Source organism: Plecotus auritus, assembly GCF_963455305.1.
Source record: "Plecotus auritus genome assembly, chromosome: 13".
In the NCBI taxonomy this organism is placed as follows: Eukaryota; Metazoa; Chordata; class Mammalia; order Chiroptera; family Vespertilionidae; genus Plecotus; species Plecotus auritus.
The window spans coordinates 9,036,386-9,057,782 of record NC_137779.1 but is presented as its reverse complement, the minus strand read 5'-3'; the positions used below and the strand labels follow the sequence as shown (position 1 = coordinate 9,057,782).

General features: G+C 40.5%; 1 protein-coding gene across 1 annotated transcript in view; it reads right to left on the bottom strand.

Moving 5' to 3' along the window:
- MED13L (mediator complex subunit 13L) overlaps positions 1–21,397 on the bottom strand; it is a 273,439-nt gene that overhangs the window by 20,738 nt on the left and 231,304 nt on the right. Inside the window, exons 14-22 of the mRNA XM_080650333.1 lie at positions 18,751–18,850; positions 14,751–14,971; positions 14,254–14,459; positions 10,227–11,164; positions 6,309–6,488; positions 5,516–5,739; positions 3,446–3,638; positions 2,371–2,797; positions 1,033–1,252 (exon numbers count right to left, since the gene is read on the bottom strand). Coding sequence (XP_080506459.1) covers positions 1,033–1,252; positions 2,371–2,797; positions 3,446–3,638; positions 5,516–5,739; positions 6,309–6,488; positions 10,227–11,164; positions 14,254–14,459; positions 14,751–14,971; positions 18,751–18,850 — 2,709 coding nt within the window. The remainder of the gene's footprint in view (positions 1–1,032; positions 1,253–2,370; positions 2,798–3,445; positions 3,639–5,515; positions 5,740–6,308; positions 6,489–10,226; positions 11,165–14,253; positions 14,460–14,750; positions 14,972–18,750; positions 18,851–21,397) is intronic.

The window sequence follows — 21,397 nt, the reverse complement described above, 5'->3', positions numbered from 1 at the left end:
AGCGGGGCCCAGCACAGGCCTCCGCACACTTGCGCTGGGGGCCCGGGGGCCTCTGCGCAGCCCAGCCTGGGAGCGGGGTCCAACAGAGGCCTCCATACGCCTGCGCCGGGGGTCTGGGGGCCTCTGCACGGCCCGGCCTGGAGGGGGGCCTGGCGGAGGCCTCCGTGCAGCAAGGCCTGAGCATCCCATGGCTCCGCATGGCGAGGCCTGAGGGTCCTGCAGCCCCACGCAGCGTGGAGGCAGGACCCCTGTCTCTGGCCTACCTCTTTGGGGGCAATCCATCGAGGAGCCCTGGATGGGTGGGCAGGGAATACCTCTCTGGGGCAATCCATCGAGGAGCCCTGGATGGGTGGGCGGGGCCTACCTCTTTGGGGCAATGGATCATGGGGTTCCTGCACTGTGACAGGGCACAGGCCAGGCTGGGGGACCCACCCCCCAAGTGGAAGAATTTCGTGCACCGGGCCACTAGTCCTATATAATAAAAGGCTAATATGCAAATTGACCGAATGGTGGAACAACCAGTCGCTCAATGCAGGAGCTGCCCCCTGGTGGTCAGTGTGCTCTCACAGGGGGAGCGCCACTCAGTCAGAAGCTAGGCTCATGGCTGACGAGTGCAGTGGTGGTGGCGGAAGACTCTCCTGCCTCTGTGGCAGCACTAAGACTGTCCAATTGACGGCTCAGGCCCACTCCCCACAAAGCGTCAGTTAGACATCCCCCAAGGGCTTCCAGACTGCATGAAGGCGCAGGCCGGGCTGAGGGATCCCCCCCCCCCAAGTGCACGAATTTCGTGCACTGGGCCTCTAGTAAGTTATATTAAGTGTGACCTCAACTGGGTAAACAAACATACAGAAAAAAAGGCTAGAAATACACCAAAATGGTAATGAAGGCTGAATTGAAAAGATACAATTATGGATATACTTCCTTTTATATTTTTATGTACTTCCAATTATTTAAAAAATCAACAACTTGTATTTACTTTCATATACTAGTAAACAACAACAAAGGCAAAAAAATAAACTTGCAAATACTTACCTGGAGAATGAAAGAATTTCTCATATGCTCAGGTAAATTATCCAGCATCTCTGTGTAGCAGCGCATCAAACTCAACAGCCAAAAGTTTCCAGAGGTAGAGTCTTCCTCTGCAGTGTAGGTGAAGGGGTCCACCATGTAAATGACAACAGCTGGAGGATAGGCTTGGCTGTCTGCGGAGTCAGGCTCCGTGGGAATTCCTATTCTCTCCCTCTCTGTAACACTGCAGAGAAAGTCACTTATGAGATGCAAAAGTAAACATGAATTATATAAAAATAAAGTCAATTCTAGTGCATACTGAATCCTTGGGCAATGACTACAGATGAAATGTAACATTAACATGTGTCATATTACTGAAATAAAGGCAAACCAAGCCAGTTAGCACCCAAGATAGATATGACAGTAACTGCCCTCTGAATGGGAGATGTTTTTTTCCCTGTAGCTGTAGTCTACAAAGACAGTTTATAATACTATTATATTAACAGTAATAACTTACTTTTATCCATATATTATATTCATATAACAAATATGTTAATAGTAATAGCTTACTATTAAGCTAACCTATATATATATAAAAGTGTAATATGCAAATCAACCAGATGGTGGAATGACTGGTAGCTATGATGTGCACTGACCAGAAGGGGGCAGATGCTCAATGCAGGAACTGCCCCCAGCCCGTAGGCCCCGATTGCCTGATTGGGACCTGCCAGACAACCTCTCATTGTTTCCCCGCTGGCCGGCAGGCTCTGATCATCCGATGGGGAACAGGGAACCGGGGGTGGGTGGCAGAGCCAGCTGCTGGCAGCTGGGGAAGATCACCCCTGATCGCAGGCCAGGCCTAGGGACCCTATCCGTGCAAGCATTTTGTGCGCCAGGCCTCTAGTAAGTTTAATAATAAATTCAATAGGTAAGTTAGTTTACAAGAAGTCTCATATTTTTTTAAAATATATTTTTATTGATTTCAGAGAAGAAGGAAGAGGGAGAGAGAGAGAGAAACATCAATGATGAGAGAATCATTGATCGGCTGCCTCCTGCAAGCCCTCTACTGGGGATTGAGCCCACAACCCGAGCATGTGCCCTTGACCAGAATCAAACCTGGGATCTTTCAGTTCGCAGGCCAATGCTCTATCCACTGAGCCAAACTGACTAGGGCAAGAAGTCTCATATTTCTTAACACTGAAGCTGCTGATTGATAGCTGTTACTTTCTCTTGGGAAGAAGAAAATCGGAGTCCTTTACTGGATTTAGAGACTCCCGAGGTTGACGGGGAGAGAAGGGTATAGAAGAAAAGTAGGTAAGAGTCCACAAGGAAGCCACCCACCTCAATCAATGAGTAACATACCTTTCTTGTCCGTCCTGTGAGGGCTGAGAGGAGCTCTGCCCAGGCTCAGGGTCTCCACCACAGCCTATGTTCCCTTGCATTCTATCAGCAGAACTGGTCCCAGAGCTGGGGTTCTGCCCTCCAACACTACCACTGAATCCTGACGAAGAGGTAGTGCCTAGCTGGTTAACGACGGGAGCAGAGGCAGACGATGAGACCGGTGGCACGGTAGAACCAGACGCAGAACTATTTGCTGCAGGGTTCGCAGAACTGCCATTGGAGGTGGGATTAAATGCACCGCCAGCGGAGGGAGCTGCAGATCCTGCATTTGAAGCTAAAGGCCCAGTGTTCCCAGGAGTAGCTTGTCCCTGTGCTGCTGCTGGTGGGGTCTGGTACTTAGGTGGCATCAACAGGCTGCTATCAAGCTGCAGAGTGGCTAAATAAGGTGCTGAAAGAATATATGCAGAGAGACGACATTAGTGAGGTTCTGCAGTGTTAGATACTCAGAAATTCAGAATGGTCCCTTTTTTTAAAACTATGGTTTCAGGCTGCAATATTCTGGTTACAACACCCAAAATGCTATCTCCACACTTGAACACATGCTTATATATCATGCAAACACAGAAATGGACATGGAAATACTTATAAATACTGAAAAAGAACCTTGCTTGAAAAGAAAGAAAATCATTTATAACATTTTCCTTTCAGACTGAATCCATATGTCATCACTGAAAAATGGGAGACCAGCCATCATGGTATATTATGCTCTTATGCATATAGGGCTTTACAAGCTTCTTAGATTCTCTTGGGAATCTAGGTTAAAATTAAGCAGTTAATCTTAAGTCATGCTGTTAAGTTTTTGAACTCTGGAGTAAATTAGATATGACTTCTTTAGGCAACTTTTCTTTTAAAGAATATACATACATGCACATGAAAGTTAGCATTTAAACAGAATGTAAAAATTAGATCTAAATAAACACAGTAATGGAACATTAGACAAAAGAAATATAATGTTGCACCCTAACAGGTGTGTGTGGGGGTGCAATTTGCTATTTTCTCTCTCAAATTCTACTTTTCCAAATAAATTCCCATTTACCTAGGTGATGGCGGCAAACTTGCGCATAAAGTTTGAGTCTGGAATGATTGTCATTCTCCTCGCTGCTCCACGGCTGGTTAAACCACTCACTCACAAGCTCGTCCGTCAGCTTCTGTGCCACGGTCTTCCCCACACGCATGATCCCATCACGTAGCACTTTGCAGATGGGCTTGTGCTGCCCAAGCCTACACATCTGATACCACAAATAAGACCATTACTTATGACAGAATGTATCACCTTGTTCAGCACGTAGTGTTAGTGAGGCACATTCTGTACATACACGTGGAGGCATTTTCCTTTTTCTTTTTAGTGTGACCACATGCAACCACACCAACACTATAAACTGGTCCTATTTGGTAATTATCATGTACCCTGATACTGCTGTATTTTCTCCAAAACCTGGAGTAGCTCCTCTACAGAAAAACAAGTGTTTCTTCTGAAGAGAAAGAAATGTTTCTGCAGCCCAGCCCATTCATTCGTCCAGCCTGAGGAAGAACTGCAGAGCACTACCTGACTGACTGCTAGGGGTCAAAAAGGAACTAACAGGTCCCTGCCTACTAAGGCTGACCCAGACATCTGTCCACTGAAACCTCTTAAGTAATCCCCTCTCAAAACATTTTCCCATAAGATAACATTAAAATGTATGGGCCATCTGTTAGATTGTTATAGACATTCGGAGATCACTAATAGCGGAGGCTACGGAAGTGCTGATCACTTTTATAAAATAAATGGTTGTTTTAGCGTGAGATGCTGTTGTCAATTTCCAGGATAATAAATGGCAAATAATTAATATACCTGTCAAAAGTAAACTACTTAACTACCTGCTCACCAGCAGGAGAGCCCATATTATTATCCCTTGCTAGAGTTAATGAACTGAAGGCTTACAAAGATCCTACAAAACCTTAAGCAGGTATGTGTTGCTGCCAAATGCAAGTTCTTAAGATCTAAAAAGATCTGGCAAGCCTTTTATGTTTTGTAACTTATGTGTAGGTTTCCTTCAAGAGAGTGGCTGGGCTTTGAAATTGCTTAGACAAGTTTTCTGTGTTAGGGTAAGTATGACTTAATATTATTCAGTATCCATGGGCCAGGCACTGTTTAGAAATTACTGTATCCAAGGGTTTCCTTCAGTGGCTTAATTGATGCCATTACCTAATACATAGCATCGCCTCATTTCTTTGCAGCAACACATACGTCTACTACTTCATGTGTACTCATGTTTATAGAAAGTGGATGTTCTGCTATGGAATATTTTTGAAACTCAACTTGGCATCTTATTTAACAACCACATTTGTAATACTTATAATATGCCTGTCACAGTTCTAAACACTTTACAAAATCTCATTAACCAATGTCACCCCAATAAATGTAATAAAAAAACTTACTTAATTTAATCTTGCCAAATATGATATCAGAAGTATAAAGTACAAAGAACTTAGTGTGTGTGTACTTTGGCAGAAGAAATGTGGTACTTTCTCTTCAAAGACAGACATGATCCTAATTTTTCAAAAGCAACAGGAATTTATGTACTAAATATATAAAATTATCTACCTGGCTGTTACATTATGATGGTGATTACATTCTTAATGTGTATCAAAATTTCGGTAATAAGATGAATGTAGTGTTAAACAAAACATAACAGGGGCATGATTCATTAAATGTATCTTTTGATTTAGAAATTTTCAAGCTGAACATTTTTTTCAGTTCTGCCCTCCCCACAAAAAGGGTAGCCACGCCTTCTTTTTGCAAAGCTCATCCTCTGAACTGCCATTTCCCCTGGTGAACAATCCTTTCAAACCTGCACACATCAATGGGGGAAAACAGCTAAGAGGATTTTAAGATGTGTGGTAAGGCTGGTAGAGGAGTCTTCTAAATCTAATGAAATATAAAGCAAGATGGGAACGCATTTTATTTCTAGAAAAACTTCCCAATTTAATTCTTTCCTTCATCTTCCAACTAATTGCAAATTTTCTTTAAGATCTACTTTGAAGACATTTATTCTTTAAAATTAAGTCATAACCAGAAACAATCTGAGGACTCATGTCAAAGAAATGGTTTCAAGATCTTCCTCACCTCATATACAGCGCTCAAGTCCCTGAAGAAAGTTTTGGCTCCTTCGAGCAAGGCCTCATTTTCTGGACACACCACAATATAGGCAACATCACGGTGGCCCCCATATGGGTCCAACAACAGCCTCTCCCAAAACGGCAAGGAGAATGGCGAGATGGTGAGGAAGTCCTTGTCATAGCCTACCAGCAGGGTGGGGATGGGCAACGGCTCAGGAGACTCTTCTGAACCTAAAACAACAGTGCAGTTTAGGAAGGGGCCTGGGAGCCTGATTCCCACAGCCGAACCATTTGGAAGTTCCTGGTGCCCTCGTCTTAATTCTGGCAGTGGAAATTTCACCGTAGGTTGACATGATACTCTTAAAAGTATTCTCCAAAGCCTCTCATTAAATGGTCCCTGATGAACAACTTAATTAAATGAGCCTGAACATGTTCTAATGGTTCAATCGGAGGGCAGAGCAGAAGTTGAAGTTCATTTCCCAGCAGCACTACGTCACTTCCTCTGAGATAAGTGTCATAATCGGGACCTTGACAAAACCAGTTCAGAAGTTCATCCAAATGAAAATGCCACAAAGACAAGGAAGAGGAGACTCTAATAAATGCTCTACTTAGGGATTATTTCCCTCATTGACTCTGATTATGCCACCAATGTTTAGAAAGCTTGACTCCAATACTGACTTTAGGAAAACAAAAATAATATAAACTCAAGACTATTTTGTCAGGAAAGCAAGGACTTGACTAAAGCTGCTTTCCAGGAGACCGAAAGTTAAGAAGGCCCGCAGACAGGGAGGAGACTGTACCGTAGGTGCCCCGGCCTGCCATTTTGTGGAACTGCTGCCAGGTGAGCGGTCCCTGCACATGCTGGATGTTCTCCCAGGTCCTGCCCGTGCGCTTCTTCTGGATGGCGTCTTGGAGAAAGGGCTGCAGGGACAACAGCATACGGACCACATCCTGGGAGGAGAGCATGCTGATGTCCAGCACTGGAACGGACAGTAAGTGAAAATAAATGGAAATCATAAAGGAGGACTAGACTGGCACTCTCCTCTTTCTGGCCATCATTTTGGACCTCAGTTATACTCCATGACAAAGACATTATTAGTGATAGAGTCTATTTTTAGTAGACTCTAAAATACTTGACTCAGGAGTCAGAAGGAAAGAAATTCTTCTACTGAAGTGGAAAAAGTCATTTATTATTTATTATTGGAAAGAATACAATGGAAAATAGGTTACTCTATATAAGTAAAGTGAACTGTTTAAGAGTGGAAAGATGCATAGGCCTGGATTTTTAAATCATATAAACCTGGTTTCCAAGTTGCTTACCAGGAAAGAGAGTTGCAAACATTTCTTAATTATTTTATAACTTTAATTTATAAACATCAATGGTTAGATTATATGATGAGTGGAGAAAAGAAACTTAGAAGGTTTTGAAAACTTTAAAATGCTCTTACTATAAAATATTTTCACAAAATGCATCTTCAGAAAGAAAGCCTTCCCTGCAAGGAGAGGTGCCTGAGAACACAGCAGAAGCAATGATAAGACTGAAAGCCACCTGTACACAGAGGAAGGGAGGGGGCTAGTGGCTTCTGACCAAACACTATTCCTTCCAAACTGAGTTTTGGAAGTTGTAAAGATCCTTTGAGATACCCAGGTAAAGGAGGGATCTTAACCAGCAATTTGAAAAACTTCTGCAACTCTATGCAAAACTGTGCATGCATATGTGCATGAACATATGCGCATTTTTTCCCAGGGCCATAATGCTCCTCAAATTCTCAAAACATCAGACAAACTAAATACTTTTAAGGTGACCAGCTCTCAATCCGCACAGCTGGGTTCCTGAAGACCTTTCCTGACTCTTACTTTCCTACTATTAGGAAAGGGGCATGGATGAAAATCTAAGATTTACCTACCAAAGAAATCCGAGACACACAGTGCTGAGGGTTCTTAAGACATTTTTAGATTGTGTCCTTATATCAAACATAGTTTGCAAATTGGTGGCCATAGTTATTTTTTTAATTTTGGAGTAAATCTCTCCAGGAAATTTCATACACAGATCTGGATTTTCAGCTTCTCTTGACAAATTGGGAGACGTGGCAACCTGAGCTGAGAGCCACACACCTGCATAGCCCCCACGGGCTGGAGCCAAGGAGCAGCTGCCCCTTCAGACAGTTCTCCACGGTTCCTCCTTGGCTGCCCGCCTGAGACTGAAGCAATGTTCAAGTCTTTATTTCCAAGCCTGTGCTTCTCATTTTTCTTATAAGTAAAAATAAACAAACAAAAAACCCAGTAAAGTATTTCTTACTCTATCAAAAGCAGGAAAATGAGACTGAGAGAACCAGATTAAAAGCAGACACAGTTCTTTGTGAACCCTATTCCTGTGCATATAAAACAGAAAGTGTGCTGTGGAAGGACACACTTCAGGGCATTGCTTTTTGCCAATCTGGCTCCCCGCATCAATCATTTACATGACCTGTCTGCTACATCCAAGCATCTGAATTTGGAACCCAAACCTCCCCTACCATAAAAGGTGCTATTCTTCATATGCAAAGATGACACTACTGTTTCTCCCACACAGACTGCTTTTCTGTCTGAAGGCCACTATCTAGTTAAAAGGAACTACCAAGATAATCATCCACATTTCTTTAGGAGAAAGACTGCCCTTTCTTCATAAATTCATCCAACAGACATTAATTAAAGGTCTGATAAGTATAAGGCACTGTGCTTAAACCCAAGCAGTCATAAAAGTAAGTATGACTTGAACACTTCCTTAGGAGTTTCCACTTCCAAGAAGTCTCCCTGCTTAACCTGCTCAGAAAACACCTGCTATTCCCTACGCCACTGAACTCTGTCCTCTGAACATTCTTTTATTATTCCAGAGGTCAATTTAAGAAGCACATATAACCTTCTCCCTATAGGACTGAGAGTTGTTCAGAAGCAGGGTCCCTGTTTCACCATGTAACCCCGCCAGCCTGGCCTCTGTCCCTCCCCCATTCTACAGAACCAGCTCTCGCTATGAGTATACGACTATCCTTACCTTAAAAGCTCAGCTGCATTTTAATGCTTGTTGACCACTATCTTTCTTGAAATGTGGTGACTTGGCAGATTTCACCAAAGCCTGCCCCAGGCCCTGCCTCATTCTGTGCTCTCCTCCTCAGGGAGTTTCCCTCTCCCCTCTGCCCCTGTCATCATCTGTGTGGCCCACTACTCTCTTTCCCCTGAGCTCCAGGCCCATCAACTCCCAAACTCTACTCCACATCTTTATCTCAAATCGATCTTTACAACTTCCAAAACTCAATTCATGAACTTGCTCCTCAGACCTGGTCTTCCTCCAGTCCACCTACCTATCTTTGAATGACACCACTGTCTGTCTGTCCAGGTATACAAGTCACAAACCTGGGTATCATCTTTAAGATTTTGCTCTCCCTGAACCCCCAAATTCAACCTAGTACCAAGTCCTGCAGCACTACTTCCTAAACATATTTTTAATGCTTCCACTTCTTTTGTGTTTTCTTTGCTAGAATGCTAATCAAGCCATTGTTTCTTATCTGGTCTACTATATTACCCTCCTAGTTTCCCCAAATCCATTCTGCCATTTTCTAAACCACAGCCCACATTAGAGTCAGAGTACATATTTTTTCTTTTTTAACACAAATCTGATGTCAATACTGCTTCATAAAACCCATTAGAGACTTGTTAGGGTTCTATGAATGAAGACCCACCCCTAGCATGTTTCTAAAGACTCATGGTCATCTAGCCCCTGCTGGCCTTTGTTTAGCTCTTTAAAGGCCCACACTCTGTAAAACTCTGGGCCTTCACATTCGCCATTCCTGCTGGGACACAATTCCTTGCTTCCTATCCTCTTTGCCCAGTTAATTTATACTCATGGTTGAAATCTCAAGTGTTACTACTTCTTCAAAGAAGTCTTCCTCCAGCCCAGCGTTCCTCTCCTCCTCCATGCTTTCACCACTTGTAATGCTTAGTGATAATATTAATTATTTCATTAATGTCCATTATCCAAAATAGATTAGAAATTTCCGAGGGCAGTAATTAGAAATTTCCGAGGGCAGTAATTAGAAATTTCCGAGGGCAGTAAAAGTTGTCTCTTTCAGTCAACATTTTATTCCCCAGTACGCACCACATTATTGATAATGAATGCATAAGGGAAGGAGAGAGCAAGTTGCTTGACACTCTTAAAGCTCAACTCCAAAAATGTTTGTCAACTGGAGCTTTTAATAGAAGAGCCAGTGACATGACCAGCAACCACAGGACAAAGTAAAATGTGATCACTGTTACAAGAGAGAAAATACTGAGAAAACAGAGGAAGAAGAAAATGACCTGTAACTGGGTAGAAGACTATATGGAAGAAGTAGCATGAAAACTTGACCTAGAAGAGTGAGTGGGTTTAAACATGAAAGGCTGTGCAAATTATACTCTTGATGACTTTGATACTCAGCAGTCACAGGCTTCCAATATGAAATGCCTCTATGAATTAATAAAGAGGAAATGTCCACAAAGCAAGTATTCCTCTCCAAAGGTGTTCAATATAAAACATTCCCTTAGTCCTTAAATTTAGGATGGTATCAACATAGCGCTCACTTTAGCTATCTTATTTTTTAAGAAATGAAATTTAAAATTTTGTCAGAGAAAAAGTAAAGAAAGTATGTAAGCCGCCATTACGCCAAGCTCATTTCCAAAGGGCATTACTATTCTGGGACACATACCATTGCTATGAGGCCAAGAGTGCACAGTGGCACTTCTCACCAGCGCTTCATCCACTTTTCCACCTGTGGGATTATCCACATACTGCCGCCCCTGCTCCAAGGCATTAAAGCATTCCGTCCAGTAATCGTTATTATCTGCTTGCACCCGGTCGTAACTCCAGCTTACGCAGGGAAGAGTTTGGCGATTGTGAGAAGAAATGTAGTCCAGGAAACTCAGTGAAGCAAAAGGTTGTGTGTGTTGATTCTGGAGGAGGAGGAGAAGGCTTATAGGTGGCTCCGGGGGTTTTCTGGCTGCCTCCATCTGAGGAAGGAAGGTGGTCTGACACATCATTAAGCGCCTCTCTGCAGCCTGACCGATATCAGAATTCTTCCCAAAAATATCCAACTCATCTTCCAGGAAGAGTCCTGAATTGTAACCAAGTTTGCGATTCATAATCGCACTGAACCCACAGGTACAGCGGTACTGGTCCTCGTTGGAAGAATCGGGGATGTAAAGCCCAACATCTGCCCCTTTGATGTTCATGTTGCAGGCACAGATGCAACAGCTGTCAAAGTTTCTGTCTTTAAAGATATTCATCACAGAATCAGAGAGAATCAGGGTGACATAGAGACTGTGGGCTTCTGGAATTGGTTGCATGGTGGCAGGCTCCACAGAGTTAAGGGGCCGCGTGGTAGAGGGGGTAGAAGCTGGTGACCCCTGATCGGTGCTGTCATATTTAACAGACCCTTGACCACTGGCAGTACCCCCACCTCTGGGAGTTCTTGGGGTCCTGGGGGTTCGTGGCGTGGGGACAGAGAAGCGAGGGGTTGCTGGCGATGGCAGAACTCCTGCTCCACTGTTGCTGGCTGGGGCAGCACTGTTCAACGTCACTGGTGTGTTCATCTGTGGTGTGTTCAGATAGTCTGGGTCTGCTAGGCTCCCGACGCTAGGCACATTGCTGCAACACACAGATAGCACCAAGTGAGAATCAAAGGCAGGTCGCAGAGGCTGGAATACACACCTACCACCCCGACCTGGCCTGTGCATTTCTTATCATTTATGTGTGTTATCTTTTGGTGTACTCAACTTTCTCTTAAAAAAAAAAAAAAAAAAAAAAAAGGATTCAAAGGAGTCAGTGCAGTATGTGGGAAAGCAAAAAACGAGGAATGAAGGAAAAAAATCAATATGGCACTTTCCTTCTACTCATTCCACATTGAAACAATCCTCATCTAAATCTTTTGAGGAAAGTTTTAGTATTTTTACAGAAAACATGATGCTGGATTTGGTCAATGTAATTCTGAAAAACTGTAACTACTAAATGGAACTTGAACATGAGTTCAGGTACTAAATTAGCTAGAAGACCATAGGATGGAATTTCCATCTAATTTGCAATTACATTTTTGTCATTTTTTGAAATTGAAAATCTGCCAACATACTTGTTCTCTGAGGCTATAATCTATATATGATTCTAAAGTAGTTATAATCAAATGCACAAGAAAATTTAACATTTTCCTAACTTTCAAAATGCAATCCTATCTAGGCTTGCATTTTATTAGTAATGTGTGACCATGAGGGAATTCTATTTTAGGAAACCCATTGGCTGGAACTACACTACAGTTAATAAAAATATTACATATACTGCTGAGAGGCCTTAGTATTAATTAGGTGATTGCACAGAAGTACACATATTGTATTATAATTCCCAAACTTGTAAGATTTCTGTGGGATGGAAGGCAATTCTAATTCACTTATTAATTTCAAATTGCTATGCATTACCTATAGCACAATTATTTTTAGTTCCCAGAGACTTGAACGCATTGTGCTATTTTCTCATAAGCAGTGACTTCTTTTTCGAATAGCCACATAGAAAACAAAATAATATCTGCAATGTTCTACTGTTCTATTAATGCAGAAAATTAACTTGATGAACATTCTTACAGATATATGTAAACCAGCATATGAGGCCATTCTTTCCAATTAGAAAAGAACACAGATTTTTTTAGTGCTTAGTATTCTTTTGAAATCTATTAATAATGTACTTAAACTAATGTTCCTCCAATAAACTACATATTCATTCACTTATAATTTGAAAGAAAAATATCATAAAGTAATAGATCTTCAAATAATTTTCTTGTGATTTTTAATTAGCTATGCCTAAACGACCAGCCTGAAAATCTAAATCAGGCACTGTAAAGATATTTTAAATTAGAGGCACACTGATATCTTTGAATACAGATAAAAAAAATGACCCAGAAACCTTGATTAGCAATCATTGCTATCTCAGAGACCAAAATAATGTGTGTAATAATGATTTTTACTGTAATTGGACTCCTTTCAAATTTTTCTAGTTCAACTAAACCCTAAAATTATTATGCAGTTCAGATCAGAAAAAAAAAAAGCTATGACTACTAACTGAAACCTAAATAATTAAATTGCTCCCTAGGTAGTAAGAATGTATTCTCCTGCATAGTAACCTGATTTCTCCTATCAATAAAAATGAACTGAGTACCAACCCTATGCTAAATGCTAGATATTCAACAATGAAAAAGAGAAAGAAAAGCTAGCTCACAGCAAGTGTGACAGGCATCATGCAAATAAGTGCTGGTGTGCTGAGTGTGGCGTGCGTGTGTGTGTGTGTGTGTGTGTGTGTGTGTGTGTGTGTTTGTGTGTGTAGGGGGGGTGGTAATGGGGGATGTCCAGAGTGATGGAGACCACGGCAGGAGTATTTCGCAAAGCTCAGAACTGTGCTGTCCAATGAGGTAGGCACTAGCCCCATGTGCTAAATTTAAATAAAATTAAAAATTCAGTCTTGATCTCAAATAACCACATTTCAAATGGGACATAGCTACAACATGAGAATAGTAGATGCCATATTAGAAGAAAAGATATAAAACATTTCATCATAGCAAGGTCTATGAACAGCATCAACAGTGCCAACTCTTTTGCTTTACTAGTCCATTTCACCCCTATATTGCTTACTTGGTACTGACAGAAATTTGAGCTTGTGGCATTTTATTTTATAGCAGTGAAATTATTGTATTAAGAAATTACTCATCATACAGGAAACTGACTGTACATTGTTGATTTAAGTACTATTTTCTGGATAGTATGAAACATGCCCACGCTACAATAAGCACCTTTTCCTTCCCCATACCATATCACCATTCTTTTGCTACTTTCTCCTATGATGTGGGTCAATGATAGAGATATTGCCTATGTTAATACTTTGTTTTAAAGGGCCTTAAGTAAACACATTTAAAAATCATCAGTTTACATAAAACAAAGCATTACCACCATGCCCAAAATTATTACTAATCCAATCTAGTGCTTGATTCTGTGATAAACAATAATTTGACATTGAATGAGCATGAACACCATGATTCTCTATACCCGTGGTTCCCAACCTTTTTTGGCCATGCCTCACCTAAGCATCTCTAAAATCCTGATGCCTCCCCGTGACATATAATCCTAATGATTCAAAAAGTGAACTCCTATTCACATGGAGGAAGCCTAAAAAGCCATTTACTTGGTCTAAAAAAGCTTCCAAAGAACATGGCATCCATGAAAAAGAAAAAGAAAAGATGAAAAGATAGCTGAAGTACTGAGGAAGAAACCACTAAAAAATTTGTTAAAAAAATAATATGAAGTGATATTAAAAATAGCAAATAAAGTTTCAAAACATATAATAGAAAACTGAAATGCATAAATATGTCACAATACATATATTTATATACTTTTTATGAGGCCCCTAGAACCCTAAGAAATACAAAAAATATTTTAATAACTCATTCTCGAATTACCCCCTTAAAAATCAAATTTCCTCCCTGTGGGGCATGTGCCCCACACATTGGGAACCACCGCTCTATACAAGTAACCTTAATTTTTCCATGTACATAAAATTTGGTTTAGAAAATAATCTACATTTTCAACACAAAATAATGTGCCCCAAAACATGAATGACCAATAAAAGCTTCAAACACATGTTACTGTCATCATTTTAAATAAATATTTAGTTGAGATAAAAATCACATGAAATATGGCACATACTTGTAGCCATCTCTAACAAAAGTGGCTGCAGGTGGCATGGGCAGTTGTTCAATTTTAGGAGGGATTGCCCACGAAGGCCGAAACAGACAGGCATCAGGTATCTTCAGAGGTAGCAGGCATTGGCTCGGCAACATCTTCAGTGGAGCAAACATGGAGGATCCCACAAAAGGTTGAAAAGTTGGAACTTTGTGCACATATGAGAAGTCCTGGGACGAAAAAGTGAGGTCGGCGATAATGTTGGTAAATGACTTAGTACACAGCACAGTAGTGACAAAAACTATTGTAATTCAGTATTTCTCTTGTCTGATCAGTAAAAAATGCTAATACCAAAGTTTTATAAATTAACCAAAAGACACTGTAATTATCTCATGATCCAATTCAGAGGATTGTTAGAAACTTACGTACATTTGGCATAAAGACAGTATTATTTCAAAGACGACGCAGCGAATCCACTTGAAAACCACTCTGCTTGGTAAAATTAGTACATTGGCAATTACCTTTATTTCCTCTGGCTTGGGGCTTCCTAAGCCATCTTCCACTTCCATTTTGAATTCAGTGAGTTGTGTTGAAACCATACTGACCATAGGACTCTCCATCATGCCTAATGCTGTCACTGTCTCTGAACTGATCCCGTCTTTGTAACTCATCACAGGAGAAAATGCAGGGTGCTGTTCCAAAGAAGGAGGGGTGGGGAACATCCTTTGCAGGTCTGCAACTGCTAAAAAACACAACAAAAAGATACAAACCATTTCTTTTAACAGGCAGGACTGAAAAGGCAAATCCAAGTTCATAGCCAGATCAGTTTCACAACAGAGTATGAATAATGGAAGTCTCTGAGAAAAAGGCCATAAGCAGAAAGTTATCCTTTTCTGGAACTTTATCACTATCCTCTTGGTCCTTCAGGATTTGGCCTCACATTAATTAAGGGAGCAGAAGTCTACAACATTTTTTTTCCAACAACTGATTCCTTGAGAAGCCTAAGAAGCTGCAAGCAATTAGATGGAGTAACCACTTTATTAAAAGTTCTATCGCTATTATAAGTATGTATGACATATTTCAGAATTATAATTGTTATGCAGCAAATTTTACATAGAAAACTCCATCAAGCATTTATGTTGGAGAAAAGTTGCCTAAGCTATAATGATGATTTATATGTAGTAGGGTTACTTAGCTAGTTTTTGTCAAATCCACAACACTCACTGCTCTTTGAGAAAATGATTCCACACTCTCTTTCCAAACTGACACTAAAATGAAACTTCATAGTTAACATTAACAAACCTACCTAGAACCAAAAGACAATTTATTGAGAATTAACTTTTTAAAAACTATCTTTCAAGAAATGCTTAGAACCAACCATTTAAAAAATCATTTTAATATACCTGAGATTAACCATCATCAACAGTGGCTCATTAAGGCACTGTTTCTTATTTTTTTTCTTAATATATATTTCCCATTTATTTGTTCTAATGACTACTTTTCAGTTTACAGTATTTTCTGTCTTTCCTGATGGATTCTAAAAGTTTGTCAAAAAATGAGTTTAATAAAAACTATTTTTTTCCAAGTACAGAGTAGTTAAATAAAAGTTACTTAAGAAGTTAAGTAAACAAAATCACAGGAGCAGACCAACCAGAATTTAGAATTTATCATTATTCTCTGGCATTACTCAAATTTAACTTTGATACAATCATCACAAGCAATAACTTATAAATTGAAGTTAAAAAGTTTTATAAATAATGTGTCAAAATACAAATATATGTTTCTAATATGCATTAGTAGGACAAAACAAAAGTAGAAACTTAATTTTTTTAAAAATAAACCTTTATTGTTGCAAGTATTACATATGTCCCTCCCCCTGCTCCCACTGCCCTCTTCTCTGTTCTCCCTCACAAGCCTTTTTAAAGTAGGAATAAATGGAATGAAAACACAAGTTGTGGTTGTGAAATCTGGCCACTAGGGGGTGCCCTGTACATCATTCATTTACTAATCTGGAGCCGCAAGTTGGATTTGGAATGGCATCTGATACCCCAATTTCCAGTCACATTGCTCTTTCTAGCAACCTCAACATTTTAAGGGGCAAATAGTAGCCACTGAATAAATTAAGATGTGACTTTTATCTCTGAATAAGAAATTAACAAAGCATAACTGTACCATACTGTCCCCTGGGCTAGAGTCTAAGGCACAGCTGTCTAAAGTAGTAGTGGGCTGGGTTCCACAACCCAGGTGCTCCCAGCATAGCACTGGTATGCTCAAGTCAATTCCTTTCTTGGGACCAATGCTCTTTCATCTAAAAAGAAAGGCTTGATTAAATGTGTGATTCTCACCAGGCTTTCTGTCATTCCTGAATGGGGGGAGGGGAAAGCCTCCACCATATGGAGGGAGAAAAAAAAGGTGAGAACCTCTGGATTCAATAATCTTTACCATGCTTCCTAGTTAAACAATTATATAATTCTAAATAATTTACCCTTTCTTGGCCTCAGGTACTTAACTTGATATATTAAACTATACCTCGCTGTTACTGTGTGTTGCTTTCCGCATTATTGCAATCACAAATGAATAATTATGGACCTATACTTTCTAACACAGGACCTGCTAGCCACATGTGGCCACAGAGCACTCAAAATGGGGCTTGTCCAAACTGAGATGTGCTTGTGTGTCAAATATAACCAGGTTCCAAGAGTTAGAAAAAAAAAAAAAAGTAAAATAGCTCACTATCTTTTTACTTGTAAAAATGACAATTTTTAGATATTGCCATTATTTAATATATATTATTAAAATTAATTTCACGTGGTGGTTTTTTTTCTGTAACTACCACAAAATTTAAAATTACTTATGTGGATCTCATTTGTGGCTCACTCTGCATTTCTATTGGATGGTACTGTTCAAGACATTAAATGTTATGTCTGTCTTTTCACCTCAATCCTCCTATATAATAAAGAGCTAATATGCTAATTAGACCGGATAATGGAATGACCTTCTGGAACAACCAGTGGGTGGGGGGCGGGGCCGAGGGGCCACGAGGCAGCTGGGGCTGCAAGGGCCTACCCTTGCATGAATTTCATGCATTGGGCCTCTAGTGTATAATAAAGCTACTGCAGAGATGAGAACTTCTTGCCATATCATTTTCATTGTCATGTCTTGGGAGGAAATATTGTATGTATGTCCACACACACATACTTTGTACACATTAAAACAATCTTCTTGACTCATATACCTGTATTTTCCTGATGCTAATATTTTTGCTACATTTCAAATTCTATAATTTTTGTAAACTGTACTTTTTCATAAAATATTGAGTAGCTTCCTTTTAAAACAATCCCATTTTGAACAGAAATAAGGGAAGGAAGAGTGTATACCATATACTTTATTTACTGGGCAAGACACTAACCAGCAGGATGGTTTGTGAGTGAATAATCTTGGACAAGTTATTAGACATGTTAACATGTAACATCACTATGTATCACTTAATGTCAAAAAGGCAGAGGATTAACTGGTTCAACACAAGGGGAAAAAATTCACTCATTTGACCTATTCCATATGTATCTGCTTTAATACTGGTTCTTTTCATCTGTGAGTTCCATGTTTGTAAAATTCTGCAGTGCAGAGTAATAAAAAAAGAAAAATGTTTAATTAAAAAAACTACAGCAACTGGCTGGCTATCATTATTCATTTCCATACATGTCATGCTTGAGAAAGCTTTGCATATTTTAAAAAGCTATGGAACCATTAAAGCTGTCAAAATCCAATATCTGTATACTTCATACTTCTACATTTGAGTAAATCAGTTCTACATTTATAGGTTCATAAAACTTTTTGACTCATCCCTATGACATGGTGGTTTTTCCCCTCAATTTGTTCTCATTACGGCTCAAGTTAATGAGAAGGCATTACAGAATGATTTGCAATGGAATTGTGTTTCTGCTGCAGTGTCCACACAGCTACCCTGACTTTCTTTTCTCTTGTGGAATAATGTGTTTTCTTAGGGCAAAGAATAACTAGAAGAAAGGAAGCTTCTCTTCTAGTCAGCATAGATAATAAAGCTAGTTGATCTCAAAAGGAAGCACAAAACTTCAGTATGAATTAGAAAAAGAACCACAGAAAACAGTGTTCATTATCCTCATGTGAATTACATTTCTGAAAATTGAAACATTTTACACAAGTGTTTACAGCTGGGTACTGCTCTGAAAATCACCTGCGGCATTTGTCCTACTAGGAAAGGGCTACTCGAAAAACAAACCTAGAACATGTTTTTCCACATTTTAAACCATAAAAGTTAATTCTTAATTTGAAAACAACGAGCAAAGGAACTCAAATTACTAGTAAGATGGACTCTTAGCTGCCTGCCATCTTAGGAATGCCAACTTATACAAGTTTAAATCATAATTAGTATTTTTTAAATGGAAATAAAAAAGGAGGGGGATCTCAACTAAGGCACTGCTGGGTGTGACAACATTACATGTAAGGTATGAGTCCTAGGCCAAAGCTCAGTCTTTTTCTTACTTGGTGCGTAATGAACAGCAGCTCTTCCATCCTTCCCAAGAGGTCGGTCTTCAGTCCCAACCATTGGCATTTTTGATGAACGAAGTGCAGGTGATACAGCCTAAGAACAGAAAAGATGCTTCTTTATTAAGTGTTCACCACTAGAAATACCAGCAGACAGTGAAACAAAGGAGTGGCTTTAAACTCATCAAGTATGAGAAATGGAATGAGAAGTCTTTTCACGGATCTGGTGAGGGCAGATTGTGCCATCAAAGCAGAGCCTGCAGACCTTAAGCAAATCTTCCCTCCCAGGTCCTTAGAGACATAGTTTCAGGAACACAATAATTACATTAGGGTGGGGCCTCTAAGTAGTAATTGGCTATCAGTCTGGTATTCCTTCTATTTGGAAGAAAGCAGATAAAAGAGATTACCTCAAACCCCCCCCCAACCAACTATTATTCTTTTATTTTTCAACACACACACACACACATATATATATTATTTCTTTTGGTGTTTTTTTTTTAATCCTCACCTGAGGATGTTGTTTTCCATTGATTTTCAGACAGAGTGGAAGGAAGGGGGGGAGGAAAGGAGGGAAAAGAGAGAAAGAGAGAGAGAGAGAGAGAGAGAGAAACATTGACGTGAGAGAGACACATCGATTGGTTGCCTCCCACACACACCCCAACCAGGGCTGGGCTGGAACCCACAACCGAGGTACATGCCCTTGGATTGGGAATCAAACCCAAGACCCTTTGGTTCATAGGCTGACCCTCTTAACAACTGAGTCAAACCTACCAGGGCTATATCTACCTAATCTACCTAATAAAAGAGTAACATGCTAATTGACTGTACCTTCAAGATGCCCACCAGCCAATCAGGAGTGGGTATGCAAATTAGCCCAACAAAGATGGAAGGTTAATTTGCATACACAGGCGCCCAGCGGCGAGGGATGGGGCGGGATGCTTGCATTGTTGCCATGGCGATGACACAGGCGTTCCACACCACCCCAGCCACTCTGGGCCTCTGGGCAGTGTGGGAAGGCGGAAAGGCGGCTCCAGCCAGAGCGAAGGCAGCACCGGCAGCCAGGGGAAGGAAGGCCCATTCTTGCACAAATCTTTGTGCATCGGGCTTCTAATATTTATACACTGAGTGGCCAGATTATTATGATCTCTGAATGCATAATAATCTGGCCACTCAGTGTGTGTATATATATATATTAGAGGCCTGGTGCATGAATTCGTGCATGGGTGGGGTCCAGGCCAGCCTGGCCACAGGGTGGGGACATGGGCGGTTGGCCAGCCTGCCTGCTGGTTGAACTCCTGATCGAGGGGACAATTTGCATATTAGCTTTTTATTATATAGGATATACACTGAGTGGCCAGATTATTATGCATTCAGAGATCATAATAATCTGGCCACTCAGTGTGTATTTCAATATCAGAGAGTTGAAGTATAAAATTAAATTCAAAGACATTTGAGGTGAAGACTTAAACAACAGCCTCCCAACTCCAGATACTAGTAAAGTGAATTAGCAAAATGATTCTAAGATAAACGAATGACTTTATTAAATGCAGGGTAGAAATTAGAGTAAAGTAGAAACAATCATTTCAGAGATATAAAAATTATATTAAAAATGTCCAGCTCTCCTTTGTATAGTGACATTACTAAGAATATATTTAAGAAACAAAGTGAATATTACTTCACTTAGTTCAACAGTCATTCCTAATTGATACAGAAAATAAGCACAATGGCTCACAATCACTAGGGAAAGTGGCTTCAAACAGTGCTGGGCTATTCTATAATGCTTGCCTTTTTTTCTTTTCTTACTTCTCCCTTTATTCCTTTTCTTTTCATTCTTCATTCCCACCATCACCAGCAAAGTATCTAACCTAACCCTCAAGATCATTAAAACCAATCGTAGGCAATTCTTGGCTTTAGAGAGATCATCAAGTTAAAAAAGGATCTCCCATGCCTGGATCAACAATAAGAAAATGCGTCATTTCTTCTACCAAAGTTTGCCACCCTGCCATGTCCTTTTCTGTCATGTACCCACAGCCTGAATTCCAATTCTCATGTGTTAGGCCCGTGGTCGGCAAACTGCAGCTCGCAAGCCACATGCGGCTCTTTGGCCCCTTGAGTGTGGCTCTTCCACAAAATACCACGGCCTGGGTGAGTCTATTTTGAAGAAGTGGCGTTAGAAGAAGTTTAAGTTTAAAAAATTTGCCCCTCAAAAGAAATTTCAATCATTGTACTGTTGATATTTGGCTCTGTTGACTAATGAGTTTGCCGACCACTGTGTTAGGCTGATGAAAACCAGCACTCACTTCTACCAGGTCAGTTCCACTCTCAGCAGCCTTTAGAGGAACATATTACTGGTAGAGTTCAAAGTCCACAGCACTAAGCATGGCCAAATCCTTCCTAGCCCCATCAATCTTTATCCCATTCAGAAAACAGACGAATGGAATGGCCTGTTCATTATCCCCCAAAGCCCAGCCAGTTCATTCCTGTTGTGTAACCAAGGCACATTCCAGGCTCAAACTAATGTTCCTCCCCCACCTCCTACTAGTCCAGTCTTTCCACATTTCAAGTCATATTGGTCCTTCACGGGCATTATAACCTCACTAGACACCTGGTGCACGAATTCGTGCATGGGGGAGGGGGTCCGGCC